This window comes from Halteromyces radiatus, assembly GCF_025201355.1.
Source record: "Halteromyces radiatus strain CBS 162.75 chromosome Unknown BX664scaffold_1, whole genome shotgun sequence".
In the NCBI taxonomy this organism is placed as follows: Eukaryota; Fungi; Mucoromycota; class Mucoromycetes; order Mucorales; family Cunninghamellaceae; genus Halteromyces; species Halteromyces radiatus.
In genome coordinates this window covers 3554360-3569238 of record NW_026251687.1, presented here as the reverse complement: position 1 = coordinate 3569238, position 14879 = coordinate 3554360, and the positions used below count along the sequence as shown (strand labels likewise).

Below are 14879 nucleotides of genomic sequence, written 5' to 3'. Positions count from 1 at the left end.
ACGGTAAAAAAAAAAAAAGTTGTTGTATTGTTTGTTTTTTTTTCAATATCTTTTTATCTTTATATATAAAATAAAAAAGATAAAAAGAAAATAATAATAATAATAAAAATAAAAAAAAAGAAGAAGAAGTAATGTATATAATGTTTAGAAAAGATAAAGAAAAAAAGCAAAAAGAAAAAAAAAAAAAAGAAAAAAAAAAAAGGCCGGTGGGAATGAAAATGGAGGACTTCAATGCAGACGCACTCTGATCTTTTTTTTCTTCTGATGAACACTATATATATTTTGAACTACCGATTACAGCAATTTTTTTCTTTTTTTTTTTTTCTTTTCCCGGACAAATTTCATTTCTTTAATTTTTCTTCTTCTTCTTCTTCACTTTATTTATTCCATGCTTGCAACAACTCAACTATCAAACTCAAGATCTAATAGAGTTATTGAAGAACTTCAAGATACTTGGGAAATATTACAAAAAGATATGATATCTACTAAAGTTCAGGTAAAAGTTGTCAAAATAATAAATATTAAAATATATTGAACATGAATCATCTTATATATATAATAGTTAGAAAGTCTTCGAGAAGCAAAAATAAAAAATGAAAATGATGGCAAAGAATATGTTCAATCTAATCAAGAATGTAGAACTCATATTCAAGAATTAATGGAACTTTTAGAAACCAAAGAAGAAGCACTGGATTATACCAAAAAACAATCTCAAGAATTAGAAGCTCAAGTCAAACAACTCAAAGACGATGCTTTAATGTCACGTAAAACATTAGACGAACTCAAGAAAAAGGAAACTCAATTAGGTCAGGATCGGGATGCTGCTGTACTTGCTAAACTTAGAGTGAAACAACAACAAAAGATATTGGAACAGTCTTTACAAGATCTCGATAAAAGATATCAACATGAACAACAATGTTTGAAAAAAGAGCTTATCTCTATAAAAAAACAATTGGAACAAACTTTACTTCGGAATCAATGGTTTGCTGATATTATAATCAATCATGTGGAAAATGAAACTGAAACTCGACAACAATGGATATCTCAAGTCAACATTCAACAACAACAACAAATCAGAACAACTCAATTATTTGTAGATAGAATCAAGGCAGAATTACAAACTTTATTAGATAGCATAGAACTTGGTAATCAAAATGAAAAGAAAGATATGGATCAGGAAGTTAAATTATGTCAAGATGAAGTCAGTGGTTTAGTACAACGTATACAATCTTATTCTTTAGTCCTTCAATGAACCTTTTTTTTTTTTTTGATTCCCCTTTTTCTATCTCCTTTCTTCTCCTCATTTATCATACTTGTTTTTATTGATAATTTTTTTTAGATTATCATTATTACCTTTTATATATATATATCAATATTTATATATTTATGACTTCATTAATAAAGACTGTTGTATTTTACTCATGTTCCTGAATTCTCGACTTATTTGAAACAAAAAAGAAAGAACGAGTCAAAGTTTGTTGATTGGATAGCAATTGAATGACCGCTTGCTACTGAATAGAACTAGAGGACTGCTTGATTTTTTTTTTTTTTGGAAAAAAAGTTTTTTTTTTTTTTTCTTCCTTTTTTGTTCCCAATAAATTTATACATCCATACCCTATATAACCAACAACAAAAAGATCAACATAACTCTCGATATAGAACACATAGACAAAACAACATGGGTTTAGCCGGACAAAAAACAAAGCAACGTATATCAATGGATCCTAATAATCTTACCTGGAGTAATGATACATCGAAATTTGGTTTCCGTATGATGGCCAAGATGGGCTGGGCTCCTGGTAAAGGTCTTGGTGTGAATGAAGACGGCAATCAACAACATGTCAAGATCAAATTAAAGGATGATACTTTAGGATTGGGTGCCAAGAAGAACCAAACTGAAAATTGGCTAGGAAATACTGATGCTTTCTCTCGTCTTTTGGCTGATCTGAATAGTCGAGAAACAACTCCAGTGTCAAATCCTACTGAAGAAGAAGAAGAAGACAACGATGGCAACAAAGATGATACCAACCCGAGAAAACGAAAAGCAACTGATGACGACGAAGATGAAAAGAAGAAGAAGAAGAAAAAGGCCAAGAAGGACAAGAAAGACAAGAAGGAAAAGAAGGAAAAGAAGAATAAAAAGGAAAAGAAGGACAAAGCTGAAAAGAAGGCCAAAAAGGAAAAGAAAGACAAAACGGAAACACCTGTCCCCATGCCTTTGCGAAATGCGTAAGTAAACCAAGTGAATGTAAAATATTTAGTATTGAACTTTTTTTTTTTTTTTTTTTGACATAGTGCCCGTGCAAAATTCTTAAAGGCGAAACGAATGGCAACCCAACATGATCCTGCAAGATTGAACGAAATTCTTGGTATCAAGGCTTAAATTATTGCCTCATCCAGCATCCCCCCAATTTATATATTATTTGTAATTTAGATTCACATATTGATAGTTTTATTCCTTTCTTTTTTTTTTTTTTGGCATTTTATCATCTTCATCATAATATTCATACATAATTTTATTCTTAGTATCCCAAATAAACTTTCTCTGGCAATTCTCTAGAATTTTTTTTTTATATATATCAAAATTTAATTCAACATTCATATTGTTTACTCATGTTAGAAATTGAGTATGTCGATTAGTGTAGAGTCCCATCATCCATCACCACATATATCATTCATCACCTATTCATCGTATCATCCATTACTATGTCATCCATCATCATCCACTATCATCTATTGTTGTTAGTTTCATCCCTTGTAATATAAATTTCCTTTTGAAGAAAGGGTAAATTTTCTATTCTACAATGTCCAGATCTATTTTATGATATAAAATCAACGTTTCTTTTATTAGAGATAAAACACAACAGCAAATAAAAGCACTATATCTAAAGTGATAGAGCATCCGCAGCAAGGCTAAATCCTAATCGTTCTCGTAACCTAGCAATGATCGTATCAGAGTGGGATTGTTTGTAATACACTGCAAAGAATGCCTTTTCGGTAGGTTCCTTGGTGGCAACTTCTAGTTGTGACAATAGTTCTTGAGCTTCTTGTTTGTTTACACGTCGATAATCTGTGAACAAGAAGATAAAATCATTCATAAGATTTTTTTTTTTTTAATCATCACGCATGTTTCTTTTGTTTGTGACCCACTTACCTCGAATAATATCAAATATATCAACAAGTAATACAACACGGTATTTGGAAGATGCATTTTCCAAACTATGCAGTAATGTCATGATTGTTCGATAAGCATCATCAAGTTGACCCTCCTACCAGTATAATATATATATAAACAAGTTATTTCACGTAATCAGGAACGTCAATCCTTTTGCAACTTACTTTGATATTCGCTCGTACTTGAACATATCGACGGTAGAATGAATAAGGACCACTCTGATCCACTAATTTTATATACTTTGAATCAGTCACCACAGGCCGTAGAGTTCCTAACGTATATATAAATACATATGAAAACATATAAAATATGTATAAGTATATAATTATTATTAATGTCAAAAGAGAATGAATTTACCATTTCCCAAATAATATTCCAAATGTTTTGCTGCCAAGGTATCTAGAGCTTGGATATTGTTACCATCAGCATAATGAGTAGCAGCAAGGACAAAATCTTGATTGGATTCATACCGCGTTGCAATGGCCTTTAGTTTTCCCGTCATGTAAATATAAAGAAAGAAAAGAAAATCAACAATGATCAGTCTATTTTCGTCTACTATTTTGCATATATATATATAGACTTACCGAATGTAATACTATTTCAACTTTAATCAAATGATGTGTAATACTAAAATCTAATGCATTTATCAGGCAATTAATGTTTTCGGAAGCCAATGGAGGATCACCAAGTAACTATTTGTAAACAATAAGGATGATTAGTGTTGTTCTTTTTTTTTTTTTTTTTTTGTGTTGATGTCTTGCTTATGTTTACCTTTTGAATCCAAACTTCGGTATTAGGTTGACAAGACAAAAGACATTGCATTGCCTCTATCCACATACCATATTCCTGAGCTATAGTACTTGCATATAATTTGATCAAATAATGGATTGGTTCAGTGATTTGTTCTGATACGATTGTTTTTGTCACTAAAGATTTTTGTAATTGCTCGTCTTGACCTGATGTAAGATAGCCAGCCGCAAATAAGATATGACCAAAATGTGTTTGTAACCAGAGATAATCATCCATCGCGCCTAATAGTTCATGGTATCGACGAGTGAGTAAATAATAAACCAAAATATGTTCAATTGAATTATCCATATGATCATCAAAAGAATGTGTTGCTATATATGCCATATCAAATTGATGTTCCATGGGATCCGTATATATCAAGTTTGCCAACATTCGTTTATAAAAATCATCCTGGCCCATAATTGTGTCTTGATCACCCATAAGAAGTTGAATCGTAATATGAAGTCCATTCGAATCATATGAGTCCTCGTCGAACAATCCGGTCCTTTCATATTCTTTCCACACAAGTTCCACTTCTGCGTGCCACTCTTTCCAGAGAACTGTCCATCCTGATTGTTTACTGTATATAGAATAACTATTGGGAAGTTTTGGTATTTTGGAGAGTAGATTTACTAGTGAACTATATTCATCATCACGATCTTGTTGCTTGAGTTCCAAAAGAGCTTGCTTTAATTCAGCATTCATAATGAGACTTGCATTGATCAAAAATGAAAAAAGAAATCTGTTAAAGAGTGCATTGCCCTAGTTTTTTTTTTCTTTGTTCTTTTCTATTATTTACCTTTGAATATGTTTCCAATTGATTTTTTCATCCGAATCTGATACAGGTAATTCTGGTTGTACTAAAACGATAAGGAGTGTTAGTCATTTTCTATACCATTAATATTTTTGTTTTCCTTTCAATCTTACCAAATTCCATTTGATTCGTAACCCAAATGAAAAATTCCCCAATCACAGTCTCTTGCTTGCCATCCATGGATACTTCAAGTAAAATACGAAAGAGTGGCCATATAACATCGCTAATATGTAGGTTTTGTCTATATCTCTCCAATTCGTTCGGTTCCAAAGACTACATAGAAAGACATTAGAAGGGTTTGTTTAGTTGGCTTTTATCATGCCTTCTGAATCTATTTTTTTTTATTCACTTACTTGATCCATTTCCTTTTTAGATTCATGTACGAGTACCATATAGTCATAAACCAATTCACTTATTTCAGATTTTCTATTATTTTTGTTTCATTAAGGAAAAAAAAAAAAAGGAGGATAAGAGTTCATCCAAGTCAGAAGAATAAGTGGTATAATTTACTTACTGTCGATCTGTCATCATCATACTGGAAAGTGGCACCAAGTTTGAGTTTTCAGAACTCCATTTTTGAACCTTTTTGAAGAGTTCCATAGAGAATTGAGTGAACTATATATATATATATAAATCAGTATCAGATTCATTTTCGCCTTTTCTTTGTTATTTTACCTGTTTTGGTGTTTTGGTTGTTCTTTCACTCCTTTTTTTGAGAATATCATCAAGTAACGAGTTGTCGATCTATATAGAAATAATGATCAGTACAATATAAAGGAATGACAAATGTGTGTGCGGATCCATTCGGTTTTTTTTTTTATTTGTGACCTAAAAATACATACTTGTCTAGAAGAAGTCGTATCTTGAGAATGCTAATAAAAGAAAATATAGTTAATACAATATATCTTTTTTTCTTTTTTTTACCATGGTGCCTGATCTTCACTTACCGTGTTTTCTTTGTCGTCCATAGTCGAATGATTGGCAGAATCAGAATGGCTTGCTGTTGTTGTGCTGTCACCAAAAAAACCAACAGGATTTGTCTCTGAAGGTGGTACTGATAAAGGTGACATGATTATATTGAGTGAATTGGTGGGAGGTTGGTGAATGAACAAACGAAGAAAACAAAGAAAAAAAAAAAAAAAAATAGGTCTGTTGCTGGGTATGAAAACAAACCCTTCGTTCCTTCTCTCACAGGTGACTAGAGACTTTTTCTGTGCAAGCATGAATTTTTTTTTTTCCTTGTCCGGTCGGTCGAGTGTGGCTCAATTCTTCACGCTAGACAAAGTGATGATGTCCATATTTCCTTTTGCAATAATGTATGATGTTCTTGGCGATTCTTGATTACCTTCTTTTGATACGAATTTTCTAAAGCATTTTTCTTAAAAAGTGTGGCAAAAGGGATTTGGTTATCACGTAGGCCAAGAGAATTTATGAAGGTCATCTGAAATTGAACCAATAATAATGCAATGAATTTTAGACTATAAAAGTAAAAGATTTTTCTCATTTTTCTATTAGTAATTTCTTTTCTCTTCTTTTCTCTTTTTCTGATTACTTTTTTATTAGAATTTTATTTTTTATTAAAAAAAAAAAATGGGATTATTTTCATCAAATAAATCCAAATCATCATCATCTACTTATTCATCAGCACCTCCACCTTATACACCTAATCCTAATATGCAACAACAGCAATATGCGCCTCCATCTCCGCCTGGACAAGGAAATCCTGATACTAGAAACTTACCAAGTGGTTGGATTACACAATTCGATCCTTCTTCCAATCGATGGTTTTATGTCTATACTCCTACTGCCACTCGACAGTGGGAACATCCTTTGGATCGTCCATTAAATAGCTCGGATTCTTACAGATCATCACAACAGCAACAACCTTATTATGCTCAACCACAACAGCCTTATTATCCTCAACAACAACCTTATTATGTTCAGCCACAACAACAACAACAAGGTCGATTTGGTGGTCTTTTTGGAGGTAGTGGTAACTCTGGTCGAATGGGTGGTATGGGAAGGTAAGAAGAAGAAGAAAAAGAAAAAAAAATTCCTTTCTAATAGATATTATGATTATGATGGACTCATTTGCTATATCTTTCTTCTTTAGTACGATGTTGATGGGTGCTGGTGCTGGCTTACTTGGTTATGCAGTGGGGGACGCCTTATTCGATCATAACGACACAACTGTAGTGAATAATTATTATGGCGATGATTACGGCGGTGGTGGATTCGATGATGGCGGTGGCTTCGATTTTTAGTATTCTCTCTCTCTTTTTATACATAAGCATATTTAGTTTAGTTGAATTTTGTTTTATTTTCCCTGTAATATTATTCATAATTCATATCAGTTCATTTCTCATTCTATACATACACTTTTATCAATAAAAAATTTTTTTGTATATTCCTTCGGTGATCTTGCTACTGTATCAACATCATCATGATTATCGTCATCATCAACGGATGTTACTTTGTTTACATTATATCAAAAAATTAAATCAAATCATAAAGCAGAGATATATCTATACTCATAGATTCAATTTATCATTATCTAAAAATGAATGTTAAATTCTAAATAAAGTATAAATATCATCATCATCAACATCAAGATTTATTAATTGTCTATCTATAATGAAGTTTTCTAGTCTAAATTGAAGAATTATAAGTCTAATTAAATATGGTAAATAATAATAAAAAAAAAAAAAGAAATCTAACTAAAGGGAGGGAATAAGTCGAAGTACTTCTTCATATACCAAAAAGTTCAAACTATGGATAGGAAAGGCACGAATGAGAGTCACTGTCAAACCTCGGTATAGTCCTTTAACACCTTGACGTCGAGCAATATCTTTGGCACATTCAGTCGCATTCTTGTATTTTGGTTCAGTCATCATCACATCCTTTTGCATCACAGATTTGACTAAGTCTATAGGAAATACAAATAACCATGATAAAACACCACACATCCCACCAGCGAAAAAATGTGTCAATGGTCCTGATTCTTTAGTTGGTCCAGAGAGTAATCGTTTTGTTGTTTCATAACTGCCAAAGTAAAATGCTGTTCCAAGAGTATCCCTCGCTAAACAACAACAACAATAAATAAGATATAAATAAATCATCTTAAGTTACACATATGATAGCTTACCAGAATGACAGGGTAGTCCATTCCATAGACCAAAAATACCTTTTCGTTGAACTATTTTTTTTGCTGCTCGCCAACTAGATGATTCTACCGTAACAGCGTTACCTACTGCCTGTTGTTGTTTTAATAAAACTTGTTCCAATTGCCGTTGTATCTTGACTAGTTCTAAAGGACAACTAAGGAAAGCCACAAACGCACCACTACAACCACCACTGATAGTTGCTAAAGGGGTCATTGTTCGAAGAGTATCACCTTGTAGACTTGTATGTGTTCGAAAGAAGGTCTTGCTACTTTCATATACAGTGAATGAGACTGATTTTATCATACTGACAGTTACAAGAGGTGGTAAGATGCCTAGATAGATGAAAATTAGTAGGCAATATACTGTACTATTAATTATTATTATTATTATTATTATTATTATTCATTTACCTCTAAAAAATCCACGGGCACCTTCTTCCTTGTAAGTAGTCTTTACACATGCCATGATAGAGTCATAACTATGAGTTTGCATCCTTGTTTTCACAGAGTCAAACTAAGTAGATAAAAGAAGGAGAGAGAGAGAGAGAGTGTGTGTGTGTATGTGTGTATGCGTGCATGCGATAAAAAGAAAATTATAAATTTGTTAATAAGAAAAAGAATGTATTTGGAGGGGTACACTTACAGGAAAGCCTGACAAAACACTTGAGGTGGCCGCACATGAAGCAGCAACTACTGTCCTATTGGCTAAAATAAAATAAAATAAATAAAAAAAAAAAAAAAAAAGTTAAAAAGTTAGTTCTCATTTGAAAAGAGTGGTTTGTACCTTGAAGGATTTGACCAAAAAGGGACTGATGACTATAAAGGCTGCTATGTAGTGTTTGGTTGCTACAAAAGAAAAAAAAATATATATAGTATAAGATATATATATTTTTTTTAGTTATATATATATATATATAATATCACCTTAAATTTTTAGTCGTCATTTCTTTTTTAGTATAGATAAAAACGAAATGAACTAAACTGACATTGGTTCTTTATCAAAACGGTTACTGAAATCGAGAGAGAAAAAAAAAAAAAAAAAAGAGAGATAAAAAAAAATATATTTCAGTCCTTTGAGCCATTTTTTTTTTATTATTTTTAATCACCGTCTCTTTTCTGTTTTGCCATATTCGATCTTTTTTTTTTTTTTTTTTTCCTCTTTACTTTCTTTTTCTCTCTTGTCTTTTTCTTTTGTTTTTTATGACACCATCGGCAACGGAGAGACAGAAAGTATTAGATATTCTTTATAATGTTTTATCCAATCCTCATGAAACTATAGGCAATCCTTTGGCTTACATTATACTCGAAGCGAAAGAAGGTTATTGTGGAATAGAACTTCTCAAAAGTTCCGTAACCGAACTCAATCACTACCCGTCGCAATATATCAAACATTGTATCGAAAACACAAAAGGTACTCAACCAGTAGAACCACGCTTAGAACTCAACAATGACCGATCAAAAGTGCGTATCAAACGGACCGTTGACCTCAGCAAGGTATCAAATGAAACAGATCCTTTGGGATTTACCCTCAATGCATCGACTTCTTCAGCAACCTCACCAACACTAAAGACAGATAATATGGAACGATTAGCCAGTTCTAGCTTGTCTCTCTCTGAAGGTCAGTTCAAACCATATAAACCTTCGTACAACTTTCAAGGTTTCTACGATTTAGAAGACGAAGAAGACCATTCCGACAACAACTCAAACGACAATGATATGTTTAATACCAACGACAATCAACTGACTCTTTTACCCGTGGTTTATGATAATGGAAAGTTTTATCAAGATGCCTCTTTCTTCAATTCCCAAGCAAGTGAGTCAGTCAAATTGATTCCTATGTATGAAAAAATAGATATCCCTGCCATTGGTGGATCAAACAAAGGGTAAACAAAAAAAAAAAAAAAAAAAAAAAAAAGAAAAAAAAAAGTTAAAAGATATACAAATCTAATATTATAGATACATTTGTTTGATGGTAACGTAGATCTTTAGTAGAGATAGAAAAAGTCTGTTGGAATTGTGAATTACCTGGACATAGTGTACAATCATGTCCTGAACCATATGACAGAGAACAAGTAAGGAAGAATCGTGAAGAATATATGATGAACTCTACTGGATCGACCTTGACGGAAAGACGCTATTATCAGTATTTTGAACAACTACAACAAGTATCTGGGCTTTTGCCTGGTAGATTGTCAGAAACTTTAAGGGCAGCCTTGGGACTGCGGCATGCTAATGATCATCCTCCTTATTATAGACATATGGGACAAGTTGGATATCCTCCTGGTTACATTGGAACTCGCAAAGATCAAGGTAAAATCTAAGGAAAAGAAAATAAAAGAGGAAAAAAATACATATAGAAAGATCTCCATCCTTACTGTATCTTTACTATTCTTTTTTTTTTTTAATATCTTGTTTATGCAATTATATAGAACGTGTAATGAACCTGGTGACTGGAAAATTGATGGATGAAGACACACCAGACCTGAAGATATTTGACGATTATGATGAAAAGAATGATAATAACGACAACGATAACAAGGAATTGGAACTGACAAAGCAAATATGTGATTCTCAAGCAGAAGAAGTAACGGAAAGATTTCAAATGGTGAGCTATCCTGGATTATATGAATATCAAGCAGAACAACAGCAATTGAATATATACCGACAATTTTATGTAGAATCCACTCGCCCAATGAAACGCCCTCGTCAAGAACAGCAGGAAGAATTACAAAATTATTTTCATCATCATTTAACCAATCAATCACACTATCGACAATCTCGTTACCGCTCATATCAACCGCAAGAGTATGATGTACATCATCGGCATCAGTTTTATCAACAAGATCAGTCATATCAACAATCACAGTATAGAATACAGCAGGAACAACAGTATTATTCACAACAATATTCACAGTATATCACATATGGACAGCAGAACGAATATTATGGTCAATATGATTACTATGGACAACAATCAAATATTTATCAATCAGATCAATCCTCACTACCAAATAATATCCCTATTACATCATCGTCACCTTCTACTCCTCCTCCTCCTCCTCCTCTTAATGAACTTGATATAGATGATGATATTCCGCCACCACCACCACCTGCATAAAAGATTCCCATTAACAATCACTGTTAGATTATGAACCTTATTCCTAATTTTATTTAATTTAGATGATCATTCTCCCTCTCAACATGACTATCATTTATCGCTTTGTATATAGACAAAAATATATATTGTAAAATAAACAACCTATTATCAAAACCAAACAAGTAAACGAGTTTTTATTTATTTATTTATTTCATGTGGTAATATGTATACTAAACTAGACTAAATAAAATCAATCTATTTGGACAAGGCATATTGGAGAGCTTCGTACACTTCGACTTCGACCTTGGCAGCAGCCTTTTCAACTTCGGAACCGTTACCAGCAGCAACACGTTGAGCTTCAGCAAGAGAAGATTGGACACGTTCAAGAGAGAAATCTTCGAGAGGAGAGGCTTCGACAGCATTGATGTTAAGAGTAGAATCAGGATTGATAGTAGCGAATCCACCAGAGACTAAAAGGAAGGAAAAAAAAAAAAATAGAAAATAGGTTGGCTTTCATATATGATTTTAACTATAACCTCGTTTACTTACCAAAGAACTTCTTAGTCACATCACCAGTTTCAATCACTTCGACAATACCAGGGTTCAATTGTTCAATGGAAGGAACGTGATTGGCAAGAATACCCATGTCACCAGAAGTAGCAGCCAAGTTGACTTGTTGAACATCTTGGGCCTTGTAAATGGTCTACATTCCAAGGAAAAAAAAAAAAAAGAAACAAGGAGTCAATCCATAGAATACATTTTATTTCCTAAATCATTATGTTTTGAATTTTTACCTTGTGAGGCAAGACAAAAGTCAAACGAAGCTTATCGACGGAAGCAGGAGCTTCAGTAGCGTAGAAACGGGCTACAATAATAATAATAATACAAAAAAAAAAAAAAAGAATCAGTATCATTCATGATTTAATGTTCAATTTGAACATTACCCAAACTAGCAGGCTTAACAATGGCACGAGCGGATCGAGTGAAAACGTTCATGGTGGGCTTGTTGATATGTGAGTACGAAAAGAAGAAGAAAGCAACAAAAAAAAATATTGAATTTTTTTTGTTTTTTTTGTCTGGGCTGGGATTGGCTGGAGCTTTCAATTCATTTTGAAGCCTGTTATTTTTTTTTTTTTTAGGGTAACAGAGAGAAAAAAAAAGTTTGTGGTAAGGGGAGGGGTTGAGTTTTCATTGACCGACATGATGAAAAAAAATGAGAACAAGTCACTCACATAAAAAGTAAATAACTAAGTAATGGGAACTTAATACTAGACAAGATAACAAAGCGGAAGACAGACGTCAGCATATCAATATATATATATTTGAATTACATTTTCATCTTCATGTTTATTCTTACCTTTTCATTTTTTTATTTTTTTTTTTTATTTTGTAAAAGTAAGATGATAATCAAAAATAAAAAATGATATTTATAAAGGATATCTTATCATTATTTTTTTACTTCAAAGGATGACTTGATTATTTGATTGGGCCAATTCGATTTTATCTATTTTGCACATCAACCCTGGTTAGTTTTTGTCAAAAAGTATAAAAGATTTTTGGTTCTCCGATGAGGAAAAAATTTTAGTACCACTGGGATAAACAAGGTGGAATTTGTTTTTTTTTTTCTTCTTGTTTCCCTTTTTCCCCTCCTCCCCTCTCTTCATATAACCCTTCTTTCGACATGTACATTTCTCGTGCACTTGGTCGTGTGGCTACGAGCGCTTTCCGTGCTCAAGCTACCAACATGGCCGCTAGACCTCTTGGTGTCCAAGCCTCCACTAAAGGTATTGTTATCATGCTTATTTTTTTTTATTGTTTTAAAGTAGTAGAACACTTATGTTAACTTTTTTTTTCTTTTCTTTCTTTTTTTTTTTTCTTCTCCTTTCTATTATCGTATTGCTATTATTATTATTAGTTCGCAACTACGCTACTGAAGCCACTCCTGCTGGTCAAATTCGGTAATCATCTACACCAATTAAAGTTTGACAATATATCAACCATTCAACAAAAAAAAAAAAAAAAAAAAACTAACCTTTACTAAATATTTTATAACGCGACTTTATTATTAGTTCCGTCATTGGTGCCGTTGTGGATGTCCAATTCGAACAAGAAAACCTTCCTGCTATTTTGAACGCTCTTGAAGTCAAGGACCATGCTGGTGGTCGTCTCGTCCTCGAAGTTGCTCAACACTTGGGTGAAAACACCGTTCGTACTATTGCTATGGATGGTACTGAAGGTAATGTAACCTATAGAAAAAAAAATAAATAGGGATAAAAAGAGGAAATGTCAGTCAATGTACTCACACCAAAAAAAAAAAAATGATCATCATTACTATTATATTCATTAGGTCTCGTCCGTGGTCAAAAGGTGGTTGATACTGGTGCTCCTATTACTATTCCTGTTGGTAAGGAAGTACTTGGTCGTATCATCAACGTTATTGGTGAACCCATTGATGAACGTGGTCCTATTAACGCTAAGACCCACCGTGGTATCCATGCTGAAGCTCCTGAATTCGTTGATCAATCCCCTACTCCCGAAATTTTGGAAACTGGTATCAAGGTTGTCGATTTGTTGGCTCCTTATGCTCGTGGTGGTAAGATTGGTCTCTTCGGTGGTGCTGGTGTCGGCAAGACTGTATTGATTCAAGAACTTATTAACAACATTGCTAAGGCTCATGGTGGTTACTCTATCTTCTGTGGTGTCGGTGAACGTACTCGTGAAGGTAACGATTTGTACCATGAAATGATGGAAACTGGTGTCATCAAACTCGAAGGTGATTCCAAGTGTGCTCTTGTCTTTGGTCAAATGAACGAACCCCCTGGTGCTCGTGCTCGTGTTGCTTTGACTGGTTTGACCATTGCTGAATACTTCCGTGATGAAGAAGGTCAAGATGTGTTGCTTTTCATTGATAACATTTTCCGTTTCACTCAAGCTGGTTCCGAAGTGTCTGCTTTGTTGGGTCGTATTCCTTCCGCTGTAGGTTATCAACCTACTTTGTCCACTGATATGGGTGGTATGCAAGAACGTATTACTACTACCAAGAATGGTTCCATTACTTCCGTACAAGCTGTCTATGTTCCTGCTGATGATTTGACTGATCCTGCTCCTGCTACTACTTTTGCTCACTTGGATGCCACCACTGTGTTGTCTCGTTCTATTGCTGAATTGGGTATTTATCCTGCTGTCGATCCTTTGGATTCCAAGTCTCGTATTTTGGATCCTCGTATTGTCGGTGCTGAACATTACAAGGTTGCTACTGATGTCCAACAAATCCTTCAAAACTACAAGTCTCTTCAAGATATTATTGCCATTTTGGGTATGGATGAATTGTCTGAAGAAGATAAGTTGGTTGTCGAACGTGCTCGTAAGATCCAACGTTTCTTGTCTCAACCTTTCGCTGTTGCTCAAGTTTTCACTGGTTATGAAGGTCGTCTCGTCAAGCTTCAAGATACCATCCGCTCTTTCCAAGAAATCCTCGGTGGTAAGCATGATTCTCTTCCTGAAACTGCTTTCTATATGCAAGGTGATATCTCTGATGTGATCAAGCGTGCTGAAGAACTCGCCAAGGAAATGGGTGGTCAATAGGTTAATTGATTAGTTTTATTCTCTCTTTTCCTTTGTGTTTTTATTTATTTGGTTTTTTTTTTTTATTATTATTATTTTATACAACGCTTACACATACGTACACACACACACACGCACATTCGATCCATATTCATATTTTATCGAAAAAAAGATGCTTATCATCTTTGATTTTTTATTTTTGAAATAAAAAAGAAATAGTCATTGACAGAATTATTGTTACAAACAAAAAATCACTTGGGTTGATATCATTAATATA

At 33.4% G+C, this 14879-nt stretch overlaps 8 protein-coding genes across 8 annotated transcripts; 5 read left to right on the top strand and 3 right to left on the bottom strand.

The window, feature by feature from the left end:
* Positions 1–316: 316 nt before the first annotated feature.
* Positions 317–1406, top strand: BX664DRAFT_322264 (uncharacterized protein). Its single transcript, XM_051543461.1, has 2 exons — positions 317–496; positions 563–1406. The coding sequence occupies exons 1-2, from the start codon at positions 389–391 to the stop codon at positions 1250–1252; spliced, it is 798 nt and encodes a 265-aa protein (XP_051405429.1). The 5' UTR covers positions 317–388; the 3' UTR covers positions 1253–1406.
* Positions 1407–1581: 175 nt separating this feature from the next.
* Positions 1582–2626, top strand: BX664DRAFT_382330 (putative telomerase inhibitor). Its single transcript, XM_051549031.1, has 2 exons — positions 1582–2229; positions 2296–2626. The coding sequence occupies exons 1-2, from the start codon at positions 1679–1681 to the stop codon at positions 2381–2383; spliced, it is 639 nt and encodes a 212-aa protein (XP_051405428.1). The 5' UTR covers positions 1582–1678; the 3' UTR covers positions 2384–2626.
* A 187-nt stretch (positions 2627–2813) lies between these two features.
* BX664DRAFT_29059 (uncharacterized protein) lies at positions 2814–4838 on the bottom strand. Its single transcript, XM_051541894.1, has 7 exons — positions 4764–4838; positions 3947–4676; positions 3760–3867; positions 3533–3659; positions 3340–3446; positions 3155–3269; positions 2814–3070 (listed from the first exon to the last, which is right to left on the bottom strand). The coding sequence occupies exons 2-7, from the start codon at positions 4667–4669 to the stop codon at positions 2886–2888; spliced, it is 1365 nt and encodes a 454-aa protein (XP_051405427.1). The 5' UTR covers positions 4670–4676; positions 4764–4838; the 3' UTR covers positions 2814–2885.
* A 1466-nt stretch (positions 4839–6304) lies between these two features.
* On the top strand, positions 6305–7189 carry BX664DRAFT_322260 (uncharacterized protein). Its single transcript, XM_051543460.1, has one exon. The coding sequence runs from the start codon at positions 6369–6371 to the stop codon at positions 6804–6806; it is 438 nt and encodes a 145-aa protein (XP_051405426.1). The 5' UTR covers positions 6305–6368; the 3' UTR covers positions 6807–7189.
* Positions 7190–7427: 238 nt separating this feature from the next.
* On the bottom strand, positions 7428–8975 carry BX664DRAFT_322257 (mitochondrial carrier domain-containing protein). The gene is made up of 6 exons (XM_051543459.1): positions 8866–8975; positions 8726–8787; positions 8585–8646; positions 8353–8455; positions 7924–8274; positions 7428–7857 (listed from the first exon to the last, which is right to left on the bottom strand). Exons 1-6 carry the CDS (start codon positions 8883–8885, stop codon positions 7496–7498), a joined length of 960 nt encoding a protein of 319 aa, XP_051405425.1. The 5' UTR covers positions 8886–8975; the 3' UTR covers positions 7428–7495.
* Positions 8976–9085: 110 nt separating this feature from the next.
* Positions 9086–11209, top strand: BX664DRAFT_322256 (uncharacterized protein). Its single transcript, XM_051543458.1, has 3 exons — positions 9086–9824; positions 9923–10251; positions 10371–11209. Exons 1-3 carry the CDS (start codon positions 9142–9144, stop codon positions 11057–11059), a joined length of 1701 nt encoding a protein of 566 aa, XP_051405424.1. The 5' UTR covers positions 9086–9141; the 3' UTR covers positions 11060–11209.
* On the bottom strand, positions 11204–12124 carry BX664DRAFT_290216 (F1 complex, delta/epsilon subunit of ATPase). Its single transcript, XM_051541874.1, has 4 exons — positions 11983–12124; positions 11833–11903; positions 11588–11741; positions 11204–11508 (listed from the first exon to the last, which is right to left on the bottom strand). The coding sequence occupies exons 1-4, from the start codon at positions 12032–12034 to the stop codon at positions 11294–11296; spliced, it is 492 nt and encodes a 163-aa protein (XP_051405423.1). The 5' UTR covers positions 12035–12124; the 3' UTR covers positions 11204–11293.
* A 514-nt stretch (positions 12125–12638) lies between these two features.
* Positions 12639–14754, top strand: BX664DRAFT_322253 (ATP synthase subunit beta). The gene is made up of 4 exons (XM_051543457.1): positions 12639–12822; positions 12954–12996; positions 13108–13274; positions 13386–14754. The coding sequence occupies exons 1-4, from the start codon at positions 12720–12722 to the stop codon at positions 14621–14623; spliced, it is 1551 nt and encodes a 516-aa protein (XP_051405422.1). The 5' UTR covers positions 12639–12719; the 3' UTR covers positions 14624–14754.
* The last annotated feature ends 125 nt before the right edge of the window (positions 14755–14879 follow it).

Coding starts and splice junctions, on each gene's coding strand:
- BX664DRAFT_382330 (XM_051549031.1), top strand. CDS start 1,679: ATGGGTTTAGCCGGACAAAAAACAAAGCAACGTATATCAATGGATCCT. Junction 2,230..2,295: donor CCCATGCCTTTGCGAAATGC/GTAAGTAAACCA, acceptor TTTTTGACATAG/TGCCCGTGCAAAATTCTTAA.
- BX664DRAFT_322264 (XM_051543461.1), top strand. CDS start 389: ATGCTTGCAACAACTCAACTATCAAACTCAAGATCTAATAGAGTTATT. Junction 497..562: donor TGATATCTACTAAAGTTCAG/GTAAAAGTTGTC, acceptor TATATATAATAG/TTAGAAAGTCTTCGAGAAGC.
- BX664DRAFT_322253 (XM_051543457.1), top strand. CDS start 12,720: ATGTACATTTCTCGTGCACTTGGTCGTGTGGCTACGAGCGCTTTCCGT. Junction 12,823..12,953: donor TGTCCAAGCCTCCACTAAAG/GTATTGTTATCA, acceptor TATTATTATTAG/TTCGCAACTACGCTACTGAA. Junction 13,275..13,385: donor TGCTATGGATGGTACTGAAG/GTAATGTAACCT, acceptor TATATTCATTAG/GTCTCGTCCGTGGTCAAAAG.
- BX664DRAFT_290216 (XM_051541874.1), bottom strand. CDS start 12,034: ATGAACGTTTTCACTCGATCCGCTCGTGCCATTGTTAAGCCTGCTAGT. Junction 11,904..11,982: donor TGTTAAGCCTGCTAGTTTGG/GTAATGTTCAAA, acceptor TTATTATTGTAG/CCCGTTTCTACGCTACTGAA. Junction 11,509..11,587: donor TGTGACTAAGAAGTTCTTTG/GTAAGTAAACGA, acceptor CCTTCCTTTTAG/TCTCTGGTGGATTCGCTACT.
- BX664DRAFT_322257 (XM_051543459.1), bottom strand. CDS start 8,885: ATGACGACTAAAAATTTAAG. Junction 8,647..8,725: donor TTTTGGTCAAATCCTTCAAG/GTACAAACCACT, acceptor ATTTTATTTTAG/CCAATAGGACAGTAGTTGCT. Junction 8,275..8,352: donor TGCCCGTGGATTTTTTAGAG/GTAAATGAATAA, acceptor TCATCTATCTAG/GCATCTTACCACCTCTTGTA.
- BX664DRAFT_322256 (XM_051543458.1), top strand. CDS start 9,142: ATGACACCATCGGCAACGGAGAGACAGAAAGTATTAGATATTCTTTAT. Junction 9,825..9,922: donor ATTGGTGGATCAAACAAAGG/GTAAACAAAAAA, acceptor ATGGTAACGTAG/ATCTTTAGTAGAGATAGAAA. Junction 10,252..10,370: donor TGGAACTCGCAAAGATCAAG/GTAAAATCTAAG, acceptor GCAATTATATAG/AACGTGTAATGAACCTGGTG.
- BX664DRAFT_29059 (XM_051541894.1), bottom strand. CDS start 4,669: ATGAATGCTGAATTAAAGCAAGCTCTTTTGGAACTCAAGCAACAAGAT. Junction 3,270..3,339: donor AAGTACGAGCGAATATCAAA/GTAAGTTGCAAA, acceptor TTATACTGGTAG/GAGGGTCAACTTGATGATGC. Junction 3,071..3,154: donor TATATTTGATATTATTCGAG/GTAAGTGGGTCA, acceptor TCTTGTTCACAG/ATTATCGACGTGTAAACAAA.
- BX664DRAFT_322260 (XM_051543460.1), top strand. CDS start 6,369: ATGGGATTATTTTCATCAAATAAATCCAAATCATCATCATCTACTTAT.